The sequence below is a fragment of the Emydura macquarii genome, unplaced genomic scaffold (assembly GCF_026122565.2).
Source record: "Emydura macquarii macquarii isolate MOO-44397 ecotype Brisbane River unplaced genomic scaffold, CSIRO-AGI_Emac_v2 contig_1644, whole genome shotgun sequence".
Lineage (NCBI taxonomy): Eukaryota > Metazoa > Chordata > Testudines > Chelidae > Emydura > Emydura macquarii.
Genome location: NW_027131781.1, coordinates 18,839,583 through 18,862,485, shown reverse-complemented (window position 1 = coordinate 18,862,485; position 22,903 = coordinate 18,839,583). Strand labels below are relative to the sequence as shown.

Genomic DNA, 22,903 nt, shown 5'->3' with positions numbered 1-22,903 from the left:
ATTCAACAAAATCCATAATGTGCCATATCTGCTAGAAAAGTGGCAGTCAAGAAAACTTGGCTAAGTAAATGGCATTCACAGTGGAAGACACTGGATCATATGGGAAAAGCCATGATCATTATGCCTGAGGCTAATAGCAAGAAAGAGAACACGACCAGTCAGTGGCAGGACTGACTTTTGTTGGTCTTCTCCATCCAAAGTGTACAATGTAAAAAGCTGTGTCATGGAACATGTAACCTTTAAGTGGCTTGAGTTCCAGTGTGAGACACCTTTGAGGCCACAAAGCTCCAATATACTCTATTTATTTTTGTTTTAATTCAAACATAGATCAACTACATGCCATGCAAAATTATCCAGTGCGGAGTCTTAGCACATATTCATAATTATCCTTTTCATCCTAGTAACAAGAAATATGGCACTATTTCATTTTTGCTCTTGTCTATGAACTCTACTTAGATTCTTTGATTTGATTTGAACTGTTCTCTGATTTGACAATATTTTGTTACAGCCATACACCAAATTCCACCTTGATAACAGAGCAACATTAATTGTATCTTCCTTAAAAGGAAAGACTTACACCAGCAAGAAGAAGTGAATAAGGCTGGAACTTTTCTAAGGCTTTCCTCAAAAAACACAGGACAAGATTTTCAACAGATAGACTAAAAAGAGTTCTCACACAGCCTGATTCTTATCCCCCAATTTACAGATGGGGAAACTGAGACACAGAGACAGGAAGGCTAAATGACCTGGTCAAGGTCACAAGGGGAGTCAGTGATCTCATCCATGCTGGGGATCTAAATGAATTCAGGATTATGCATAAACACGGTTCCAGCTAAACCAGTTTCTAACATAGTTTTGCTAGGGGATGTTGATGGGGCTAACCCGTGTTTTAAAATGTGTAATAGCCTAAGCAAGGAGCTGAGCAAGGCCATGATTTTAAACATAGTGCTAGCAAAGTGTGAACCCATCAACCTATGTTTTTTAAACACAATTCCCAAACTCTTTTTAAAGGCCTGTCCAAAGCTAGGCTTAGAGTGCAGGTGTACCTGGCACTCAGACCTATATTCAGACTGCTAGGCTATGCCTTCTTCAGCATGAAGCTTTAAATTAACTCCCTTGATAGTTCCACTGTCCAAGTCTCAGATGTAGTGATATACACATCTCTGACACAGAATGAAGTTCACGCTGTTCAGAGGCTCCAGCACAAGGTCTATGCCCCATAGGTATGAGTTGCAGTCCCAAAATGGGAGTTTACTGATAATTACGTAGCTGGCAGATCCAACAAACATACCATTGCAAAGTCAGAATAGTCTGTGAACAAATAAACATGTTCATTTAAAATATTATAACTGCGTGGCCCAATTCTGCCACGTGCACTGTTGAGATGGATGGTCTTGTGGTTAAGGTACTGGATGGGGATTCGGGAGAGCCGGATTCAATTCCCAGCTGTGCCACATTCCCAGTGAGACCCTGGGCAAGTCACTTACTCTCCTTGTGCTTCTGTTCCTTACCTTTAAAAGAGAGATCACAATAGTGCCTTCCTCCCACTTTATGTCTGTATAGACCCCAGTCCTGCAAAGGTGTCGCAGATATTTAATTTTATGAACATGAGTAGCCCCAGTCAAGCCAACAGTGACACTCATGTGCTTAAAGCTAAACACATGTGTAACTATCTAGAAACTACTATGATACAAAAAATAAATAATCGTAATACTACTAATGAGTAGTAACTTATTCCGAGGGTCTTTTCCATTGACTTTAGTAGGACTCTTTGCTGGACTCACTGTTCAAATTCCAAATACAAGCTGCTAAAAGCAGATTTCTAGTGGTGGTGTTTTAGAAATTTCTGTTCATGTCAATGTAAATTCAGCCATCTCTTATTGTACATCCTTCCCCAACCCTTAAGACATTTTGGTGTCACAGCTTTCTCTACAAAAAAAAAAAAAGAAATAAAAAAAACCAAATCTAAAATGAAATGATCCTTGATCTTAAAGGAAATAAAACAAGAAGGACATACTGACATACCAGTGACGTAAGCAGATTCATAATTGTGGGACAGCAGCTGATACAGCAGCCTCGATGCCTGTAGCTATATTTTATAAATTCCAAGAAAAAACAAACAAACCTATTTTTCTTCTATGACATGCAGGAATAGTTTTATTCCTTACTTCCAAGAATTAACAGGTTCATTTACTAGTTGATATTTAACAAGCTAGAATGTTCCTCTAAATCAGTGATTTAGGAGTGTTTTAGAGCATGTGTCAAAGACAGGGATTGGGTGAGTCACTTGATATTTTGCACAGAAGAAAGAATTAACCAATGAGGTAAAATCCATGATGCATGAGTGAGGAGGACAGTCTATAAACAGACATAAATAAGAGGCAGATTGCCCTTAACTAGAGCAGGGAATCAAGAGGTAAGTTAAACTATCCTGAACAGTGTAAGCGTGTTAACTTATGCATAATGTAATAATACTAATAATACTAAATTTAATGGCATATAACAGCATCCAACAGACCTCTGGAAATCTTCTTCAAAAACAAATTATTATTTGTAAAGGCAGCAGAAAGGTAAGAGACTTTTATTTTCTTGATGGGGCAAAACAAAACAATAACACTTATTGTAGAAGTAAACTTGGAAGGTGAAATTATGGCTCCATTGAAGACAATGGCAAAATTCCCATTGACTTCAAAGGGCCAGAATTTCACCCAGAGTCTCCAAACATAGAATTAGAACCAAATTTGGTTTTACCAAAGTCAACGGCAACACTGTTATTGATTTTAGTAGGATCAGGATCTGGCCCTTATTCAAGGAAATATTTCATTTCTATGCACTCTTTTTTTATTAAAGATTTTTACACTAAGGGAAAGAGCATATAGCATGTGGGCAGAGATTACGAATAACATAACAAATGTAACATGGATCAGAGGTGACCAAGAAAAAAATAGTATCAAACAAAGAAGCTGAAAGAAGAAATGACTTGTTTCTGGTGGAGTTCACAAAATATTAAGCAGGAAAGAACAGCTTTCTTTGAAAAACCAATATCTAGAGGATTATAAAGAAGTTTATTGTGAAGACAACACACACACACATACAGAGCCAGAATCTGGATGTTATTTGCATTCAAGTGCTATAGCCAAGTCTCATAATGAGGATGGAGTGTATTTGGTTAAGGGGCTCGTCAAGTTATAATTCCCCTGTGTGATTATTAGACATTTTATATAGGTAGACATATGTAGATTTGTCAATAGATACGGCAATTTATCTTTCAATTCCCAATGCATCCTTCTAATGGGTTTATTTATTTAGCTGACGTTCAGCTGGTATCCTTTTATAATATTGCATGTTTTGTCTCCAAAATTTCCTACCATCAGATACACTTTCAAAAGCCCAGCATGAGCTCAGTAGTAACCGGATTGAACTTTTACTAAATTGTTCTACACATGGCTGTAAAATCACATTTCTTTACTTACTAAAAGTAAGTATCAATATATGCATTTTTTCAACCCTCACATTGGTCTGGCACAGGATTTAATAGATCACAAATAATTAGTAATACATACCATTTCAGAATCATTTAACTTGACAGCTTGTTCTCCTTGGACCCAGTCCTGCAAGCTTAACCATTTGCAGGACTGGGCCTTATATATACTCTTTTTTCCCTTTGCGGGGCCCAGTTCTGCATCTCTCACATATTTAGTTCTGACCATCTGTCACTACTTATTTCAAATGGTCTTAAGTGGGTATTTGGGGGCACGAGGAAGTTTTTTATATGTTTCAATTTTCTCACTTTTATTCCTTTCTGTGACATTACTTCTAGATACATCTAAAATGAATACTTTTCAGTGTTTCAGTCACCTACTCATAAATTATCTTGCATTCTGGAACTACTGAAAATTAAAAAACACTTATTTGTTTTACTTTTAATAGTATAATATAACACAGTTACCTTAAAAAATTGGATTTTGAATAGTCATGCCAATTTACTTCTGCACTAGGGGTGAAATCAACCCATGTGCAGTGGTAAATAGACCATGTGCAGGCTTTCTGGTGAATCTTGTTGGCTAGATTTACTTTCCTTTCATCTCCAATGAACCATTGGGCTGTACATTACTCAGAGAAGTACTAAGTTTACTTCCTGCAAAGATAATGTACAGAGGAAAGTTACTTTTAAGTATAGTTTTAGCCTATTTAGGACCTGATCCAAAGCCCGTGGAGATAAATAGCAAGACTCCCATTGATATCAACTTGACTCAGATTTTGGATGTTTGTAAAAAGTTACAAGGTTGCGGTCTCATTGGGTTTTTAAGAAATCATAGAAGACTTACCTTACTGTGTAAGTTAATTAAATATAGAAAAGTTTTACTTATGGTTTTGATGACAGAGTTGTGCAGGACAACCTTAAGAAAAACACTTAGGAGTGAACACTTCAAGAAAGTCTCTATTGAACTTTGTTAGATTAAGAACCAAGATCTTTCAAATGCAATAGCATTACTGTCTTAATTGCAGATAAAGCAACACTACCTCCGACTACAGAAGAGTAGAAAGATTGTGACCTCAGCACACAACATCCCTGAAGATGTCAATGAATAATTCTCCAAACATATTCTTGGATCCAAGTACAAACAGGTTTCAGGTTAATGTAATTAATGAAAGCCATGACAATAATACAACACCCCAAGAGGACGTTGATCCTCCACATTATGAAGAAACATCTTTTACTGAAGAAGCACATGGCAGACTCAGGATCAGTCACAGGCCTGGAAATAGAGCATTATATGAAAACTTTCTTCAAAATGGGGATACTGTTAAATCAGATGGAAATTTACATCCCTATGATTCTCATAGTAACACGTATTATCTAAAAACCTTTGGCCATAACACAGTGGATGCAGTTCCTAACATTGATTATTATCGAAATACTGGCAGCATCAGTGGGGCCAAAATGAACAGACCAAGCTTGTTAGAAATCCATGAACAACTGGCAAAGGTAAGTTGAAAGGAATGATACAAACATTCACCATTACATTTCCAAGCTATTAATTCTATTTATTAATATGTCCAGCCCCTTATTTTGTGAACCCTGTGCAAGAACAAAAGTATAAATACTTTTCTTATTTAGACTTATACCTGCAGAATGTTCTCTGTCCTGTATACTGCTAGGAGCAAAGATCTTTGTTAAGTAGGTCTGTAGCTGGTTGAAAATAATGAATCCACTCAATCAATAGGAAATATGCCTACTTCCCGTGTACAGCTATAAAGCCACAGGATTTATTTTATGTTTGACTTAAAGTTAAATAGGTAGAAATAGCAAGTTAAGCCATATGAAAATCAGAGATGAAAGTGTCTATTCTAACTTCTAATCTAACACCCAATCAGAACTAGAGTTCTATTGATTAGTTTGTTGTGTTCATTCGATAATCTGTTAATAACGTGTATTAAAGTTTATAATGTGTAATACATGCCATTATCATCTAGTTAGAAATACAAAGCTTTATTCATTTATGCTATGAACAAAAGCTAACACATTGTAAGAAGGGTGACAAGGTGCAAATGATGAGCATCAAACACATACAAGAATGTGTGTTGGTTTTGAAAGTATTTGCTTGAAAGAGGAATACGTTAACACACAATTCCCAGGGACAAACTCATCCTTCAGGCACTGGTTATCCCACTGGCATCAGTGGATTCACACTAGGGATGAATTTGGCCCTCATTTTTTATTGTAACAATGATTTTTGGGAGGGTCTGAGAGGCACCACTTGAGTAGTACTCTATCAATCATTTATGCAGAAGTCATTTGGCTAAATCCCTTTTTTACTGCACAGTGCAAACGAGTTGCAAATGGTGATGGGACCATGGAAGTATAGAGGCAAGTCAGAATTACAGAAAACTACTTAGAATCACAGGATAGGCTGCTCTTGACAAATGAGATGCCTAAACTGCTTTTAATGATTTTCTAGAGTTGGCGTTATTTCCCTCCCTCCTTTCTTGGGGGATTATGGCTCTAGTTTTGATTAACAGAATGAATGGGTGAGTTTACCACTGATCCATAAGATTGATAGTTCTAATGAATAGAACTTCCCCTCCAGCAGTCACTTGATGCGTGCTCCATTTTATCTGCACAACCACCTCAAGTAAGTTGATCATTAATTTACAAGAAATAGGCCCTTTCTGACCATAATCCTCATTTCTGTGACACACCGCACCTACTTTTCCCAAAGTGATTCATCTTTGAAATGCATTATCTAGGTCTGATCCTTCAGTCCCTGCACATTCAAAACTTCCCTTAAATGTATTTGAAAAGTTTATAACAGCAAGTCTCAGACTGAATCATGTTGTAATGGTCAAGACCAACCCTCTGAATAGCAGGGTTTCACTAACCTCCATGCTACTTCAGGTGCACCAGCGTAATTCATTTCTATAAAAAAAAATCTGAATGGAACACAGGGTCTGATCTGCACTGTCTTGCCCAGTAGTCATACACATATAAAGTGAACAAAAAGTAGGTGTAAAACACAACTTCACTGAGAGTTTTGAGTGGACAAAGGCCACTAGGATCAAGCCCTCTATATAGTTCTTCTTTGCAACAGTTAAACGAAATCATTGAAAACCTACTGGAAGAAATTATTTGGGATGGTTCAACTGATCTGGGTAAAATTAGAATCCCTCTCACCCCCCCAAGCCATGGTGACAAGTTCTCTATAAAAAGCATTACTGAGATAGATAGATAGATAGATTCTGAACTGTTCAGATGTTTCTTAGGGAAGAAGCAGGAGGATGGGGGGTTCACGTCTAGTTTCCAGCTGGGACTAGAAGTGCCAAAATACATTGAGAAAAAAAAAACCTGTTCTTTTTCTATTTCTGGCCAAAAGTGGAAGCAGAAGTCTCCAGAGAAAGCCTGGTCTCATTACATTTCCAACTCCGTTTTGCATATTTGTGAGGTCTGAATAATTTGGATAAACAGTATACTTTTGGATATTGATTTAAATGCAATTCAAATTCCAAACCTCTTGAGATTCACCCATCCTAGAAAGGATCAATTGAAAGTACAGAAATCATGCATAAAGTTAACCATTTGGAAAATCAGGGCCCGATTCACCCCCATCTCCCACATTGGGACTCCCGTTTACAACAAGGCCCCTGCCTGAGCTGTGTAAAGTGGCCTTAATGTAAATAAGAATTAGATCCTATGTGTGGTCACTTACAGCTATGCAACATGAATGCAAAGGGAGCATAAAACACTATCACAGGCGTAAATGAGTGGAGAATCCCAATTTGGTATCTCCACTCACTTTGCAGATGTACAAGTGAATACTCAAGGGGCAAGGCAGTGGGGAATCTGGCCTTCCATGTTCAGATAAACTTCTTGTATTATATAAGTGAATGACATTTGTGCATGTGAAGTAGCACAATTAAATCCTGGTGTTCAGGGGTTTAAGTCTTGACCATTATTAACCTAATTCAGTCTGAGATTTGCTGCAGGACAGCTTTTCAGTTTGGGTACCGTTTTTGTTTACAGAATGTAACTGAACTTTAGCTGTTTAGTTTTTTTGTTCTTTGAGGTTTTTTTAGTGAGTGAAGGTCAAAGCAAGAACAGGCTGGCTCATTTTGAAAGCTTCATAACATTAGCTGAATTGAAAAACACTTTCTTTTTTAACAAAAAGTTTTGCAGGCCGTGACTACTAGGTGGAGAAGGAGGCATATTCTAGCTGTTGGCACACAGCACCAGCAATCAGAATTTCTGGGCTGTAATTCTGGCTCTCCCACTGATTCACTGTGGGCAAGTCACAAACTCCACGGGTCTTAATTACCTCATCTATAAAATGGGGACATTAATATTTAACTGGATCTGAGGCAAGTGCTGTGAGGCCTAAGTTACCAATATTTGTAAAGTGTTTGGAGATCCTAACCTGAAACACTGAAGAACACAGGATTACAATGTAAGAGAAGGCAATTTTGGTATTTAGAAGAATAAATAAATTAGATGTAACTGCACTAGAAATTAGGATAACAAGCACTATGCACGTGCAGTAATTAATTGTCATAGTGTACATTAGTGCACATGGGATATTATGGAATTTTTATAATAATTGATTATTAGTGAAATAATCACATTTCATTTTCTTTATGTGGAAAATTCCAATGCAAGCTCTAGACTACAGTTTGCACAAGCAGAAAGATTATGAAAAGTATTTCCGGTGCATAGGAATTTAGGCCAAGAATTGCAAAAATTACTAGTGATTGGGGTTGAGGGTCTCAGTTTTGATGTGTCTATCTTGAGACCTCTTAAAGGTGTGTGATTTTCAGAGGGTGGTATTTTCAAGTCACTTTCTGAATAGCAGCTTACTTCACAGTGTCTCAATTTGGACCCCCCAACACAGGAGCAATCCAAAAATCATCAACACTTTTGAACATTAGAAATTAGTGATGGAGAAGAGTCTATCAAGACATCAAGTTTCTCCCTCTGCCAGTGCAAGGTTGTTCCCTGGAGTACATTTGTTAGTGCTTTGTGTTAGCACATGTACCAACGGCTTCTGTGGTATAAATAACTCAGCCATTCTCCTTTAGTTTTTGAAAACAAGCATAGACTTGATTTCAATGAGACTTTTTCAGTTAGCATTATAATGACTCTACATTACACAGTGGGCCCGCTCTAGCTCCCAGTTAAATCAATGGGAGTTTTTGTTATTGACTTTGGTTCTCCCCTTCTTCAGTCCTCCCTCCCCTCAAAAAAACATGTTGCTGTTGCACTGTGAAAGAGGACAGTGGGACTTAGAGAGCTTGCAGAAGGTAGGCCCATCCTTGCATGCACTGGAGCCCCGCCTCGTGGTAGCTCCCTGCAAACCATAGCATAGCAGGAACTTATTATGTGAATCAACCTGCTGCTTAAAAACACCTAATGGGGGTTTTGAAGGATGGAGTAGCAACCATGGCAAACTCGCTTCCATGACTGGTTATCCACTGGTAGGAGGAAGAATTCTGCAGTATGCACAGCCCAGTGTTACTCCTATCTGCTAGCTATGGCCATAATAGGATCATCAACCTCTATATGTTGTCCAGCCTTCACTAGAGGGGGACAGAGCATGAATGGTGTGGGTTACACTAGCAGCCCTTTCTGTGTCTGAGGAAGGATGCTGGCCTTACTAAACACATTAAACCTGGGCTTGTGACTCGTAAGACCACTATGCAAACCCCACATAATGTATCATATAAGGCCCTGTAATCCTGCACCATTGCTAGTGTTTAATGCCGTCTATGCCATACCTAGCTGGTGCATTAAATACTATTACCCATTTTTCTCAGTGCAGTTCACGTGGAGGTAAGCACAGCTCACTAGGAGAAAATCAGATTTGAACAACAAAACAAAACAAAGATGTCAAATATACCTGGCCTGTCTAAGCCCTTTGCTGCTGGCAGGTGACAATGTGTGACTCCAGCTGTCTGAGTCCCACATAAGCCTTCCCATTGTTCTTTGATGCTGGTTTAACAGCAGAAGATGAAACATTCATGTTTTATACATTTTTTAAATGTATAATTTTTCTGAAGTCAGAATGGAAAGCAGGCTGAAAGGAACCTCTGAGATCCAACTCCTTTGCTACTGGAGTTAAACCTGTGTCATCTTTTAGCAAGATGTGTCATTTTTAGCTTGTAATAAGCTCCAAAATGCCAATTATAGTTAAAGAAATATTTTGTAAGAACTATTTCACAGCTGGCAGTGGGTGAGAATTTCTAGGGTCTAACAGTTACCCCACCACAAGAAATAATTTAACCTTCCTTCATCTCCTTGGCAGTTCTCCACACTTATTATGTAGATTGGATGAGCTCATCATTACTAGTCACACAAGATACTAAAGCTGAAATGTTCTTAAATGAGGAAGGGAAAATGTTAAAAACAGCAATAACTTTTGATTTTGGTGGCTTCTTGAAATGTTCTATCACCTTTACTCCATACCCTTAATACATGAATTGCCCAGGTAAAGCCATTTGGTAAATAAATAATCAGTCCCTAAAGCACTGCAATTTAAAATGCATTATAAAAGGTTGAGGACCATAATTTACGGTAATGGAATGTGAAAGCACAAATTAATTCAAAGTATGTAAGAAACAACTAGTTTCAAGTAGCAATAACTGAACCTTTGAAGACTTGATCCCATGAATGTGCAATAAACAAAAATAGGCTAATTCATGTGACGGTATTATGGCAGCTAATCCTTCTTGCTTCTCTTTAATAACTGATTGTATTTTGAGTGATATAGCTGTTATCATCTTAGGTGGAATTATCAAAAGCACCTAGGTGATTTAGGAGCACAAGTCTCAGACTTTCAATGGAATTTGTGCTCCTAAATCCCACAGGTTATTTTGAAAATCCCACCCATAGATGCTCTTAAGCAGATACATTCTCTCCAAAGAAGTTCAGCATGGTTCTTCTTCATCAGATAAGATGGTAGATAGAATTAGTAGGAGATATAGAACAGAGTCTAGTCTGATAGGCAGGTAGGTATACAGCAAAGCTATCTGCTGTCTGTGTATCTGAGGTCAGAACTAAGCCCATATTTTCCACACAACAAGTATACTTAACTCCCATTGACTGGGCATTATAGGTGCTCAGCACCTTGGAAAATAAGGCCCCATATGTGTCAAATTGGACTCAGGCCTCGTCTACACTACAAAGATAAGTTAACCTATGTTAGGTTGCCCATGGGAGCCAGGCAGCCTAGTCAATTTCAGCTCAGCCATGAAATTGACAAGGCTGTCCCAGTTCCCTGCTGGAGAAGCCACCCATGGTTCTCCCCTCCCTGTTCCTCCAGCCGCTGCTGCTCAGGCTTCTCGGCCCACTCCCAAGCTGGAGAGGGGTCCAGCCACTTAGCTCTCTGGGAGTGAGAGCAGCTGGATTCTAGCTGCCTGGCTTTCTTGTCAATTTCACAGCTATTGACAAGAATGACAGCCAACAGCTGATGTAAGGAATGCAGTGTCCACACTGACACTGCATCGCCCTAAATACACCCACATAAGCCCGACACCTCTTGTTGAGATGGTTTTATTATGTCAGCATAGCAGGGGAGGTACATCGGTGAAAGGAGCATTCCAGTGTGTATACCTCCACTGTTTTGTTGACAAAGTAGGCTTTTGTCAACAAAACTCTGTAGTATAGACCAGCCCTTAACAACAGAGGTGGCCAAAATTAGAGGCCACTTTTAGAAATTTTGGCTTTGCTCAATATCAAACACTGAATCAATGGCAAATCCAGAAACAGAATTAATTTCTCGTGACTCCCAATCAGGTAGCCTATCCCCTGGACTACATTGCTTTCCAGAAGAAGAGATGCTTCTGCTTTATGGTACGCTTAATGTTGTATGAGGTTCATTGTAAGCAGATTTTGTAAGATGTGTGATGATAATGAATTTATGTATGTTTCTATTGTGTTTTTCACAGTTTTAATTACACATACAATAAAATACTATATATTATATATTTCTACATTAATATATGTGTGCGTAAACTACAGGTCAAGTTCTGGTTGGGCATGCACGGGCCAGCTGACACTATGCAACATACCTAGGTGGGTGTTGCACTGTATGGCTGGAATCTACCCTAGACATTTGCCATTAGAGTAGCAGTACACTACTCTCTGATCCCCCTGCTTCTCCCCTTCCTAGTAAGGAACCATGATTTTGCTACCCCAATGGCCTTTTTCTACCTCCTTTTATCTCTTTTACACACACACACACACACACACACACACACACACACACACACACACACACACAACTTGCCACATTCATTAATTGTGAGCCCAGCTATGTCTATGCCCTAGTATGTCACCCTCTCCCTTCCCCCCTTTGTATAGTTACCCTCTCACACCTCACCAAGTCCTGAAAAGCACCGAGTTCCCTGAACTACCAACTTCCTCTATCTCTCTGACCCCCTCTCTCACCACAATGGGCTATGTAAACTCACAAAAGCCTTCAAGAAGGCCCATGTATCTTACTTCACACAGGGCCCACCTTGCAACTGGGTGTCTGCCCTTATGCTGATTCTCCCAGAAACTTGTAGGCCCTTCATATGATGAAACCCAGAAGGGAGCAATGAAGCATAATTTAGAGGTCAGGGACAAGGTCTCTATGTTAGTCCACAGATACTACCTGTCCCACCAATGGCTGCAAGACATAATCCTGTAACACAATTTATTCCTATCCAAGCTGCAAGGTGAAGACCTGGAGCTGAACTTTCTGAAAAGCTCAGGGGAGTAGCATTGGGGGTTTTGGTTGTCCCATTAGCAAGACAGAAATAGATCCAAATCTGCACCCAGATCTGAACTTTCCCAAAACTCTGGGAAGTTGGTTCAGGCCTTCCTCTGTCTGTAGGGAGGAGGCTCTTCAAAGCCAGGATGTGGGCACACATTAACTCTGCATTTGGCATGTGGTTATGGCACCAGTATGCCAGTACTTGACCCTGTGTGCTTATGCTTCTATTACAGCTAGTTAAACAGTAGAAGAGCTTATTCATTTAAATGTATTATTAGATGCATTTCGCTGGTATTCATCAAATAACATTCTCACTGAAGAGTACTTAACCAGCTACAAAGTTGGTCAAATTCCACAAAGTTATATTTGGTGAATGTATTATCTGATGAAAAATGGTGGAATTCATCAAATAATTTATTTGCCAAGCAGTATTCAGCAAACTCTAGTTTCTGTAGTCGGCATTTATTCTTATTTATGTATATATTTATTATTATTATTATCATCAACAACACCAACAATAATTTACATTGCAGTAGCATTTAAAGGTCAACTAGCTCAGAATGCTACATGCTATACAAACATATAAGTATGGTATATATGCTGTATACTGTTTAGGTTTACCCATAAACTCACACAAACAGAATTACGTTCAGAGTGTGATTCACTTGCTCATTCTGAATTATATCTTGAATAGTTCAGCTACTATTTAGTGTGAGTAAGAGGATAACATTCTCTTCCAAGGAAAGCAAAATACACTTTTATTTTGAATCCTATATTTCGTGTGTTGCTTATGTAGCTAGTTGTCATCTACTTAATATATTGTTGATCAACTGTACAGAATATATTTATTTTCTATGTGATTTTTTAGAACATAGCAGTGAACCCCAGTTCAGTCGACAGAGTTACTAATGGAGACGGCACTCCAGGAGATGAAGCGGCAGCCAATAAGGAAGAAGAAAACAAAGGGGGTTTTGTGAAGTTTGGATGGGTGAAAGGTGTGCTGGTGAGAGAAACCTTAAATCTTCCTACCAGAAAACAATCTGTATATTACAAAAATTAAGAGATCAGTAATTCTAAATTCCCTTAAAACACAGGTGGTTTGTTTGCTGCTTTTAAAAAGCCTACTCATTTTCTGCAATGAACCTTACCAAGTTTCTAGCTATTCACAATACTGTTTGCAATTTTACAGTGATGTAACATTGTTTGTTTAAAACTTAGGTGAGATGCATGTTGAATATCTGGGGAGTGATGCTTTTCATTCGACTGTCCTGGATTGTAGGTCAAGCTGGAATCGGTATGTATTTTTTCAATATCTTTTTCAACAGCACAAAGAATAAAGGGTAGAAACTACACATGATTACAATTAATATTTAATCTGAAACATGAGTTTGCATGTTGCACTAATTCTGGCCTTCCAAGTGTTTGCTAGGGTACAAGAGTTATGAACTACTGGAATTTTCCAGACTCCCAGCCAAATTACTGCTTAGAGGGATGTGTGTGTAAACTATATACATAAACATATCATAACCCCCATCTTTGGTGAAATTTGTATTTAGAACCAGTAAGAGCTCTACACTTCATGACTGAGGACAATTTATAATACGTATACTCATGCACAGTTGACCTTCACAACTTCATACTTTGCTAATCCACGAACCCAAACGGTCATTCACATGCTATTTTTAACTACAATATGGAACCAGATACAAGTGGCACTAGGAAATATCTTATTCAAACTCAACTAAGCTTTTCAAATAAATTAATAAAGTACATTTTGTGGTGCAGGATCTTTCCATTTTCATTGTGTCTGCATCCTATCTAACTCCCACTGAATTTAATATAATGACTCATCAACTTCAGTAGGAGTTGGACCCTGCGGGCTCTGTCCTATATGGTACTGAGTGCCCTAACTCCCACTGAAGTCAATGGGAGATGAGAGTGCTAACCACCTCACAGGGGTCTTCAGCATCTTGCAGTATCAGGCTTTTATTTAGGAATGTAAAATCACAGTGTCACAGAGTTTAAAGTCAGAAGGGATCATCAGATTATCTACTCTGATCTCCTGTGTATCACAAGCCACCAACACCACCCAGCACCAGCACACTAAACCCAACAACTGAACAATCAAAAAGAGACCATAGTATTACAACCCACGGGGAACTAGGCTATAATGTGCCACAGGCAGAGAACAGGAGGGCCCAAGGTGCACCAGTGCCCGACGCCCTTGCAATGGCATGGAAATGATTAAGTGACATAGACCCTGATAATCCGACAAATGACCTGCACCCCACACTGCAGACAAGATGACCACCCCCCCAGTCACTGCCAGTCTGACCTGGGGGAAAATTCCTTCCCAACTCCATATTTGGTGATCAGTTAGACCCCGTGCATGTGAGCAAAAACCAGCCAGACAAGCACCTGAGAGAGAGAAGCCTGATGCCACCTCAGAGCACTGGCCCACCCCATCCTATGTCCCATCTCCAGCCACAGCCACACCTGATGCTTCAGAGAAAGAAGTTAAAAAAGTCCTTCCAGAACATATTGGGGTGGGGGGAAATCCCTTCCTGACCCTTGCCAGCAGCTGAAACCCTGAATCAAGCCCTGCTCCCCACCATCACAAGCAGCCCTGTCACACAACTGCACTCACATTTATCCAACTCTCTCAAAGTCATTAAGTTGCTTGCCCCCACAACTCCTATTGGGAGGCTGTCCTGGAACCTCACCCCTCTTATGGTTGGAATCTTTCTTCTAATTTCCAGCCTGCACTGGTTCATGGCCAATTTATATCCATATGTTCTTGTGTCCTTTTATCTTAAATAGCTCTTCACCCTCCCTGGTATTTACTCCCCAGTGTATTTGTAAAGAACAATCATATCTCCTTAGTCCAGAGAAGAGCAACAAAAATGTTCAAAGGTCTAGAAAACATGACCTATGAGGGAAGATAAAAAAAAATGGGCTTGTTTAGTCTGGAGAAGAGAAGACTGAGGGGGGACATGATAATATTTTTCAAGTATATAAAAGGTTGTTACAAGGAGCATTCTCTTTAACCTCTGAGAATAGGACAAGAAGCAATGGGCTTAAATTGTAGCAAAGACAGTTTAGGTTGGACATTAGGAAAAACTTCCTGTCAGGGTAGTTAAGCACTGAAATAAATTGCCTAGGGAGGTCGTGGAATGTCTGTCACTGGAGATTTTTAAGAACAGGTTAGACAAAACACCTGTCAGAGATGGTGTAGATAATACATAGTCCTGCCTCGAGTGCAGGGGACTGGACTAGAAGACCTGTCGAGGTCTCTTCCAGTCCTACAATTCTATGAACGGCCAGAACTGTACACAGGACCTGATGTGGAATATTACCAGCTCCTTGTGCATTATTGTGCATTAATACTTCTCTAGGACTATTGGAAATGTTTTGCCTAATACATCCTAGGATCGCATTTGCCTTTTTCACAGCCACATCACACTGGCGGCTCATAGTCATCCTGTGATCAACCCACAGAGCCAAGTCTCTCTCTTCTTCTGTCACTTCCAATTTCTGGTGCAGACTGTGCACAGATTTACTTTATATATGTAAGCTCTTTAGGACAGGGTCGCTCTTTTTATTCTGTGGTTATACAGTGCCTAGAACAATGGGGCCTTGATCAAGGCCCGGAGGCACTAATGGAATACAAATAATGGTTAATAATGACAACAATGATCAGCAGTCTCCAAAGTGTCAATAGCAGGTATTTTTAATTGCTATTCTAATAGTCCCATCTTAATATAAAATGGTATTAGAGGGGAACTTGAACCAAAACTTTGGATTTTAGGATCTGACCATGCCTGATCTCTGGGGTGATTCAGAATCCAAACATGACTTAGATCTCTAAGGTGAAACAAAACTTCAGATCCAAGCACCACCCGAGACTTTTCAAGAGTTGAAATCTCATCTCAGGCAAAACTACCATCAGCATCACATTAATTTTGCTTGAGTGAGGATTGCTAGATTGAGCCCTGAATTGTCAATTAGGAAACCTCTGTGTAACAGGTCTTCTGGAAGAAAAAAAGAGAAAAAAAGAACATAAACTTACTCAGACATAAGGTTGAAAAGGCAAGAAAGTTCCTGAAAGAAAACGGAAGAACTCTGCATACTTTTACAATGTTCCACGCTGGCTGGCCCTGACAAAGGGGTGCTTGCTGATTTTATGATGCATATCAAATGAGGTTTACAGCCACTGGGCACACATAAGTGTATGCCGTGCCATGAAAATTCTACATCTTAACATTGCCAAGACTTTGCTCGAGGGTTTCACGCAAAATTAGTTTTTTAAGGGCAGTTGAGTAACTTATCGAGATCATCAAGAAGCATTACTTTGTTTTGAGGTGTGAGAATAGCCATAGGCAAGAGTAATTCATTTTAATGCAACTTACTTAATATCCATATGTCTGGGTTACAATATAAACTTTAATCAAATCTTAACGTTACTTTGCACAACAGAGGTTACCAGGGCCCTGGTTTCACATTTAATTTTACGGTTGTAATTCACTAATAATCAAGCCCTCCTTTCTTACTATTTATTGCTTTGTTGTTGATTTTTTAAATTACATGTCTTGTATGTAAGCAGATTAGTTTCACTTTTAAAATGGGACACTGAATTCTGTTTGAATAAATGTCCCAATGCATTTTCTGAATATCCTACAAGCAATGAGCATTATGTCTCAAGACAAGCTATTTAAGCAAAGTAGAGATGGATGCTCATCATCACCATGGCTTGGGGATTTCACTGGGCACTGCTGCTAACATGAAAGTTAAATGAATCAGTTAAGCCACCATCTGGGCCACATTTATATCCCAATCATTAGCAGGGAAAAAGAGCAACCCCCTTTCTTGGGTACAAGCTAAAGAGGAAAAAATTAAGTTGAGACAAAGTTCTCTAATCATAAGAATTTATCAACTATGAAAAGAGTAGTTAAATCTGCTACTTACAGGGTTACATTTCCAAAACCATCCTGTTAATTTGTATCTGCCATTTTGCAGCTCCCCAAAACTTGGAAGGCAGGCAGAAGTGTAAAGAGGGGCCAACTTTAGGCCGTTAGAAAATTTTGCCCAGCATGTTACAATATAATAATGCAATGAATAATATTTTTAGTTGTTTTGTTTTGCCTAGCTCATTTATCTCTTGCATTGTGCTTGTTGAATGTTTCCATCTTTTCTGGATTAGTAACAAATTCTGTCCAAACAGACACATCAATTGTCTACTGAGCAGAATATATAGCCCTATTTAGTACATTTGTTTTGATAAAGTATGTTATCAAGATGTAATTGAAAAGCTCTGGAAGGTACTTTATACAAATTACAGGGAAAATGTCCAATCTACTTTGAAAGTGGTATGTCTGAATTATTAAATGTAATGAGTTAACAGTCGATTAAAAAGTCAGATTCTGCCATTCACCAAGGTGCAAAACTCCCATTGAATTCAGTGGGATTTGTGTGTGCAGACTATGAGAGGCTATGGCCCAAGAAACTGACTCTGTATACAGAAGTGTACACCAAATAGGTGCATCCTTGGTTAAAATTAAAGCTCACAAGTCAATAGTATAAGTGCGATTTATCTTTTAAAATAGCTAACATCATGGTATAGATCACTATATCTCCTGCACGATGTTGCTCTGTCTTAAAGTACTGTGATACCATGGTTATAATTTTAGAAACAAAGAACATTAATTTGGGGATTAGATACATAGAATAATCCAATATGACATGAAGTCAGCTATCTGAGCTGAATTAAAGTCAGCTGGTAGAAACAGGGCAGATAAATCCATACATCAGTAGTACCTCCTACCTCTAGCAGTTTGCTAGTTACAATATCCACGTTTCAAGTCAGGGCCAATATTTACTGCTACTTGCTATAGCACTTTAAAGTGAAGACGCACATACCGCATAGGAGCAATAGATTTACTAAAGCAGGAAACACTGAAGTAGGGAAATGTGAAGAAGTTCAGATACAACTTCTGTATTTGGCCTCAAACTTGTACCAAAACGTTTCTCGTTCCTCTGCATAGCCAGAAAAGAAAATGTCATATTTATAGCATTCACACAAAGAAATAAGATGAAAACAGAGATACTCTTGCTGGAAGGTTGCAACTTAACACTACTTTATTCCTTAGAATTCAGAATAATAACACACAAGAACCCAAAGCAGAGAGAGAAAATAGGCTGCTCCCAAAGGCAGCAAGGCACAGCTCACCACCTGTCTTTAAACTGGTTCCTTCCAGCCAGGCTGTCTGCTACTGACTCAGATAATCCAGATCACATGGCTTCCTTCAGAACCCCCAAGCCTGCAAGCAGGAGCAGGAAATCCCTGACACTTAAAGTGAAAGTTTGTCACTTTTAATCAGTTTCCAATACACCACAGGAAATACAAGCAACAAAATCAGAGAAAAGCTGCTATAATATTTCTTGCTTGACTAGAAGCAGGAAAGTGGTTCAGAAGAAAACCTCAGAAGAAGCCCTATTCTCATGTGCTTTCTAGTCCAGTTTTGTAGAGTTAAGAGAACCTAGACTGTATGGGTAAGGTCAAGAAAAACACGCAAACTATCTGAACTGAACTCAGAACCTTTTGAGATTCACCTTTTACTAAAATAAACTTCCAGGTATTTGATTAATTATATGGATCTCAAAGTTTATTTTTCTGGTCCTCTTGCTAAAAAGAAGATTCTCTCTAAACCACATCCCCTCCTAATCCCAACCCAATCCTTCCCTACAGTAACTATGGTAATTCTTTACATGAAAAAGAAACATTAGGACAACAAAATTCTAATGAGAGCAAATAAAAGTGAATTCTCATTAATGTGGTAAGTGTAACATACTTACATCTCCTTATTTTATGGCAGATCTGTGCAATTTATTTTCTCTCCCTGTGTTCAGGACTTTTAACGAAGAATCTCCCCATCTTGTGCTCCAATGCTCTAATCTCTGTAATCAAACTCCAGTGTGATTAAGTCATCTTCCTGTGTCTGCTGCCCCTCCATCTTTGGGTCATTTGTAACTATGACCCAGGCTAAGTGTATAGCAGTCACTTGACAAAGATGCATATTTGTGTACTATTATTGTGGCCAATCAGCTGGTCAGATACTATGGTGATGGGCACAATATGAGAACCAAAGCCGAATAAAATGGAAACCAAATTATAACATTCTTTTCTTGTATAGGAAAAAAACCAAAACTTGTTCAAGATCCAAGCTTTAACTCCATGAATGCAATATGGTTCTCTAAAATGCTTATAGCACATTTATTCCAACCATCTAGACAAGAAAAAAAGACATAACATTGCTTGGTTGCATCCATATTATACATGTTAAGCATGCTTAATTTTTGTAGTATCAAAGGGGTGGGTCAAAGAAAGACATGAGGCACCCATGAAGAGATTTGCTTGTTTATTATTATTATTAGTTTCAAAAAAGTCTCTGGAAATCATAACAGAGTCTATGACTGGGCTACTACTATCGGAAAACATCATTGCTTGAAGACTGATGGATGCTTTGCTATTACGATAGAAGTAGCTACCTGGACCAGCTGGAATTGCTCCACAGACCATGAATGGTCCACAAACTATTAATTCAGTCCAGAGCTCGGATTCTAGTTTGAAAGTTGAATTAAAGACAGAATGACTTAGAGGAATATGGATCACAAGTAAAATATTTTATCTTTTCATTACTGACAGGTCTTGGAGTTGTCATAATTCTTCTTGCCACTACAGTAACCTCAATTACTGGGTTGTCAACTTCTGCAATAGCAACTAATGGGTTTGTCCGTGGAGGTAAAATCTTTAGGGTTTTTTATGCTCTCAAGACTCAAAAAGGTTTTAATGTATTCTGAGAGAAACCAGAGGTCTTATTTCCTAAAATAACAACAATGCTAAGGATAAACCAAACCAGACATCTAGACCCCAGAAGAACCGGCAGGTAATACATCTAACCAACACTATCCACATTTTAGAATGTTTGAGTTCTCATTTTAATAAATCCTAGTTTCACTTCCATTTGTTAAGTACATTTCAGCTGTTCCTGTCTGAGACTGGAGGAGAAATGGATTCCACTTTGTCCTGGAGCTCTTTTGTTCTTACCTTTTTAACAGATTATTCTTATTTAGAGCATTTCAGGTTACATTTCCTTGAAGAGAGTGAATATTATGAGCCTCACTCCTTTAGCTTAAAGGCTGATTCAGATCGATGGATACATTAACTTTCATCACTTCCTGTACTTCTCCTTATAAAATCCTTTTACATTTCAGGTGCTTCTTGGAACATAAGTGATTACCCTTGGTTCAATACCAAAGTCTAGTGCATTTCAGGTACTTCATGAAACTTGTATCTAAAAGTTTAGTACATTTCAGGGTCTTGAAGATTACACCTGGTGTTTCCAGCACAGAGGATAATGGTGATTTCTTACTACAGAATTCAAGTGCTGAGCAGGTATTTAGGTTGAACATACTTTTTTTGGGATTTTTCAGGTCTTGGAATCGTGGTTATTATGCTGAGTGTGGTAGTAACAACATTAACAGGTATCTCAATGTCTGCAATTTGCACTAATGGAGTAGTAAGAGGAGGTAAGTAAATAAAACTGTATGGAAAATATGGAAATCTGCAGGGCTGATTCAGAATAAAATGTAGAGGTTGTAATGGTGTTAACCCAGTAAGATAAAGTAAAGCAAAGAAAAACCAAAATATAAAAGTTTTGGGTGATCTCTTTTACTGAGCTAACTCCAAATAACAATGTCTCTTCAACAGAGCTAATTTTAAAACAGTCAGACATTAAACACCATGATTCATTATGATTACTGATTGACCTATGTAGAAATACAAAAACTTTTAAGGCTTTATGGCTTAACTCTGTGGGACTATTTTAGGAATGTACAGTGCATGTTTGTATCTTGGAGAATAAATTTTTACACTAACAATAGAAGGACCCAGGTAAGTAAAGAACTTTTCAGCAGTGATGTTTTCTCTGTGTTTTAATTACATACCATTAGGGGCTGGTTTGCATACTAAGTAATACATGCTATAAAGGTATTAATGATTCCAGTAGCTAGTCATTTTCAATACTTCATATCTGAACTTCTACAGTAAGTTCTGTAAGCTGAATTTCTGTAAACAGTTTCTTTGACCCATCCTTACACGAATTTGCACCTCTCCATTAAAAGGGCAAATCCTGATTATATTATTCAAGCAAAAAACAAAACTATTGGAGTGTTCCAAGTTGTTCATATGAATAAGGTGAGCTGTATCTGGCAATAGTTGAATTATGTTAAAGCAACAGTCTTTTCTGTTGGCAGGTGGAGCTTACTATCTTATCTCAAGAAGTTTAGGACCTGAATTTGGTGGATCAATAGGACTTATCTTTGCCTTTGCCAATGCTGTAGCAGTAGCCATGTATGTAGTTGGATTTGCTGAAACAGTTGTAGAGCTTCTTAAGGTAAATATAAAAATATATTTGTTGCATATGGTTAAACCAGGGAATTTTGTCAACTTTGTTTAATGATAATCCCTTTCTAACTGCTTCAATCTGTGATTTAGATCTCTCTAAATGGATCACGAATCCTACTTAATAAGATTTTCCATCACTTCTAACTTATAGCAGAAGTGTTTTATACAGTGCTATAAGAACTTCAAACTTACTAAAGGGAATAGGTTCCTAATTAGTCAACCAATAATCTCAATGAATAAGGACCAACTAGCACAGGAAATTATTAACCCCTGATACTGTTTAAGCCAATGTACTCATTCCATTCTATTTTATCTGGTTGTCTGATCTAACCATCTTCTCATATAAACTGTGTTCTTACCTTTTCCAGAGCAGTAATGCATTGATGGTGGATGAATCCAACGACATCAGAATAGTAGGCTCCATTACTGTAGTGGTTCTTTTGGGCATTTCTGTGGCTGGTATGGAATGGGAAGCAAAGGTAAGCTTTAAAAGTTATGTATAAATATGTATTATTACACTGCAGAACATGTTATATAAGAATAAAACAAGGGTTTGGAGGTTGAGATCTACATATGACAGGTGGGATTTTCAAAAGGACTCAGCCTTAGCTTACCTGCTCCCTTTGAAGTCAATGGAGGTTCACTATTGATGTCAGTGGAAGCAGAGTTAGGCCACATGCTCTCTCTTTTCTACATACACATTTGTGGGGGAAGAGGAGTTTTGTGTTCTGCAGGCAGTTTAATTTTATTTGTTTTTGTAATATATGCAGGATCATCTAGGGTCTTGGATAGCTGCCCCTTTTATTTTTTGTACAGTTTTATGGAAATAATAATAATAAAAGTAATACACAGTGTAGCCATACTACTCTGAGAAGAATACTGGCCCAAAAGTGGGCTGTTATAGTAATACATTCATTACCCTCTAATGATTTATGCTTTACAGTCTACTGTTCAAAAGTTAAGAATCTCAGTCACTTCTATTAATGGGAGAGACACCCACAAAATAAAGGAACCGTTACATCTAAGAGACTGGAACTTATATGTCAAAATCAAGTCCAGAATAACAACTTATCTTTATGTTCTGCTGTGATGGGAATTTAGAGCTACTTGTAAGAGTGGTCAATTAGACATAATAACCCATGAAGTAACAACATCCTGAAACTAATCAAACAATATAAAATGTCTTAATCGA

The 22,903-nt window shown here is 38.3% G+C and overlaps 1 protein-coding gene across 3 annotated transcripts in view; it reads left to right on the top strand.

The window, feature by feature from the left end:
- The first annotated feature begins 2,302 nt into the window (after positions 1-2,302).
- SLC12A1 (solute carrier family 12 member 1) overlaps positions 2,303-22,903 on the top strand; it is a 58,239-nt gene continuing 37,638 nt past the window's right edge. Inside the window, exons 1-8 of one of the 3 annotated variants that reach the window (XM_067555807.1) lie at positions 2,401-2,416; positions 2,507-2,570; positions 4,510-4,990; positions 13,117-13,251; positions 13,467-13,542; positions 19,951-20,046; positions 21,561-21,700; positions 22,080-22,190. In XM_067555807.1, the coding sequence (XP_067411908.1) occupies positions 4,580-4,990; positions 13,117-13,251; positions 13,467-13,542; positions 19,951-20,046; positions 21,561-21,700; positions 22,080-22,190 (969 nt within the window). In that variant the 5' untranslated portion in view covers positions 2,401-2,416; positions 2,507-2,570; positions 4,510-4,579. Of the gene's footprint in view, positions 2,417-2,443; positions 2,571-4,509; positions 4,991-13,116; positions 13,252-13,466; positions 13,543-19,950; positions 20,047-20,738; positions 20,835-21,560; positions 21,701-22,079; positions 22,191-22,903 lie in introns of those variants that run through there. The other 2 variants (XM_067555808.1, XM_067555806.1) reach the window with 2 other exon arrangements.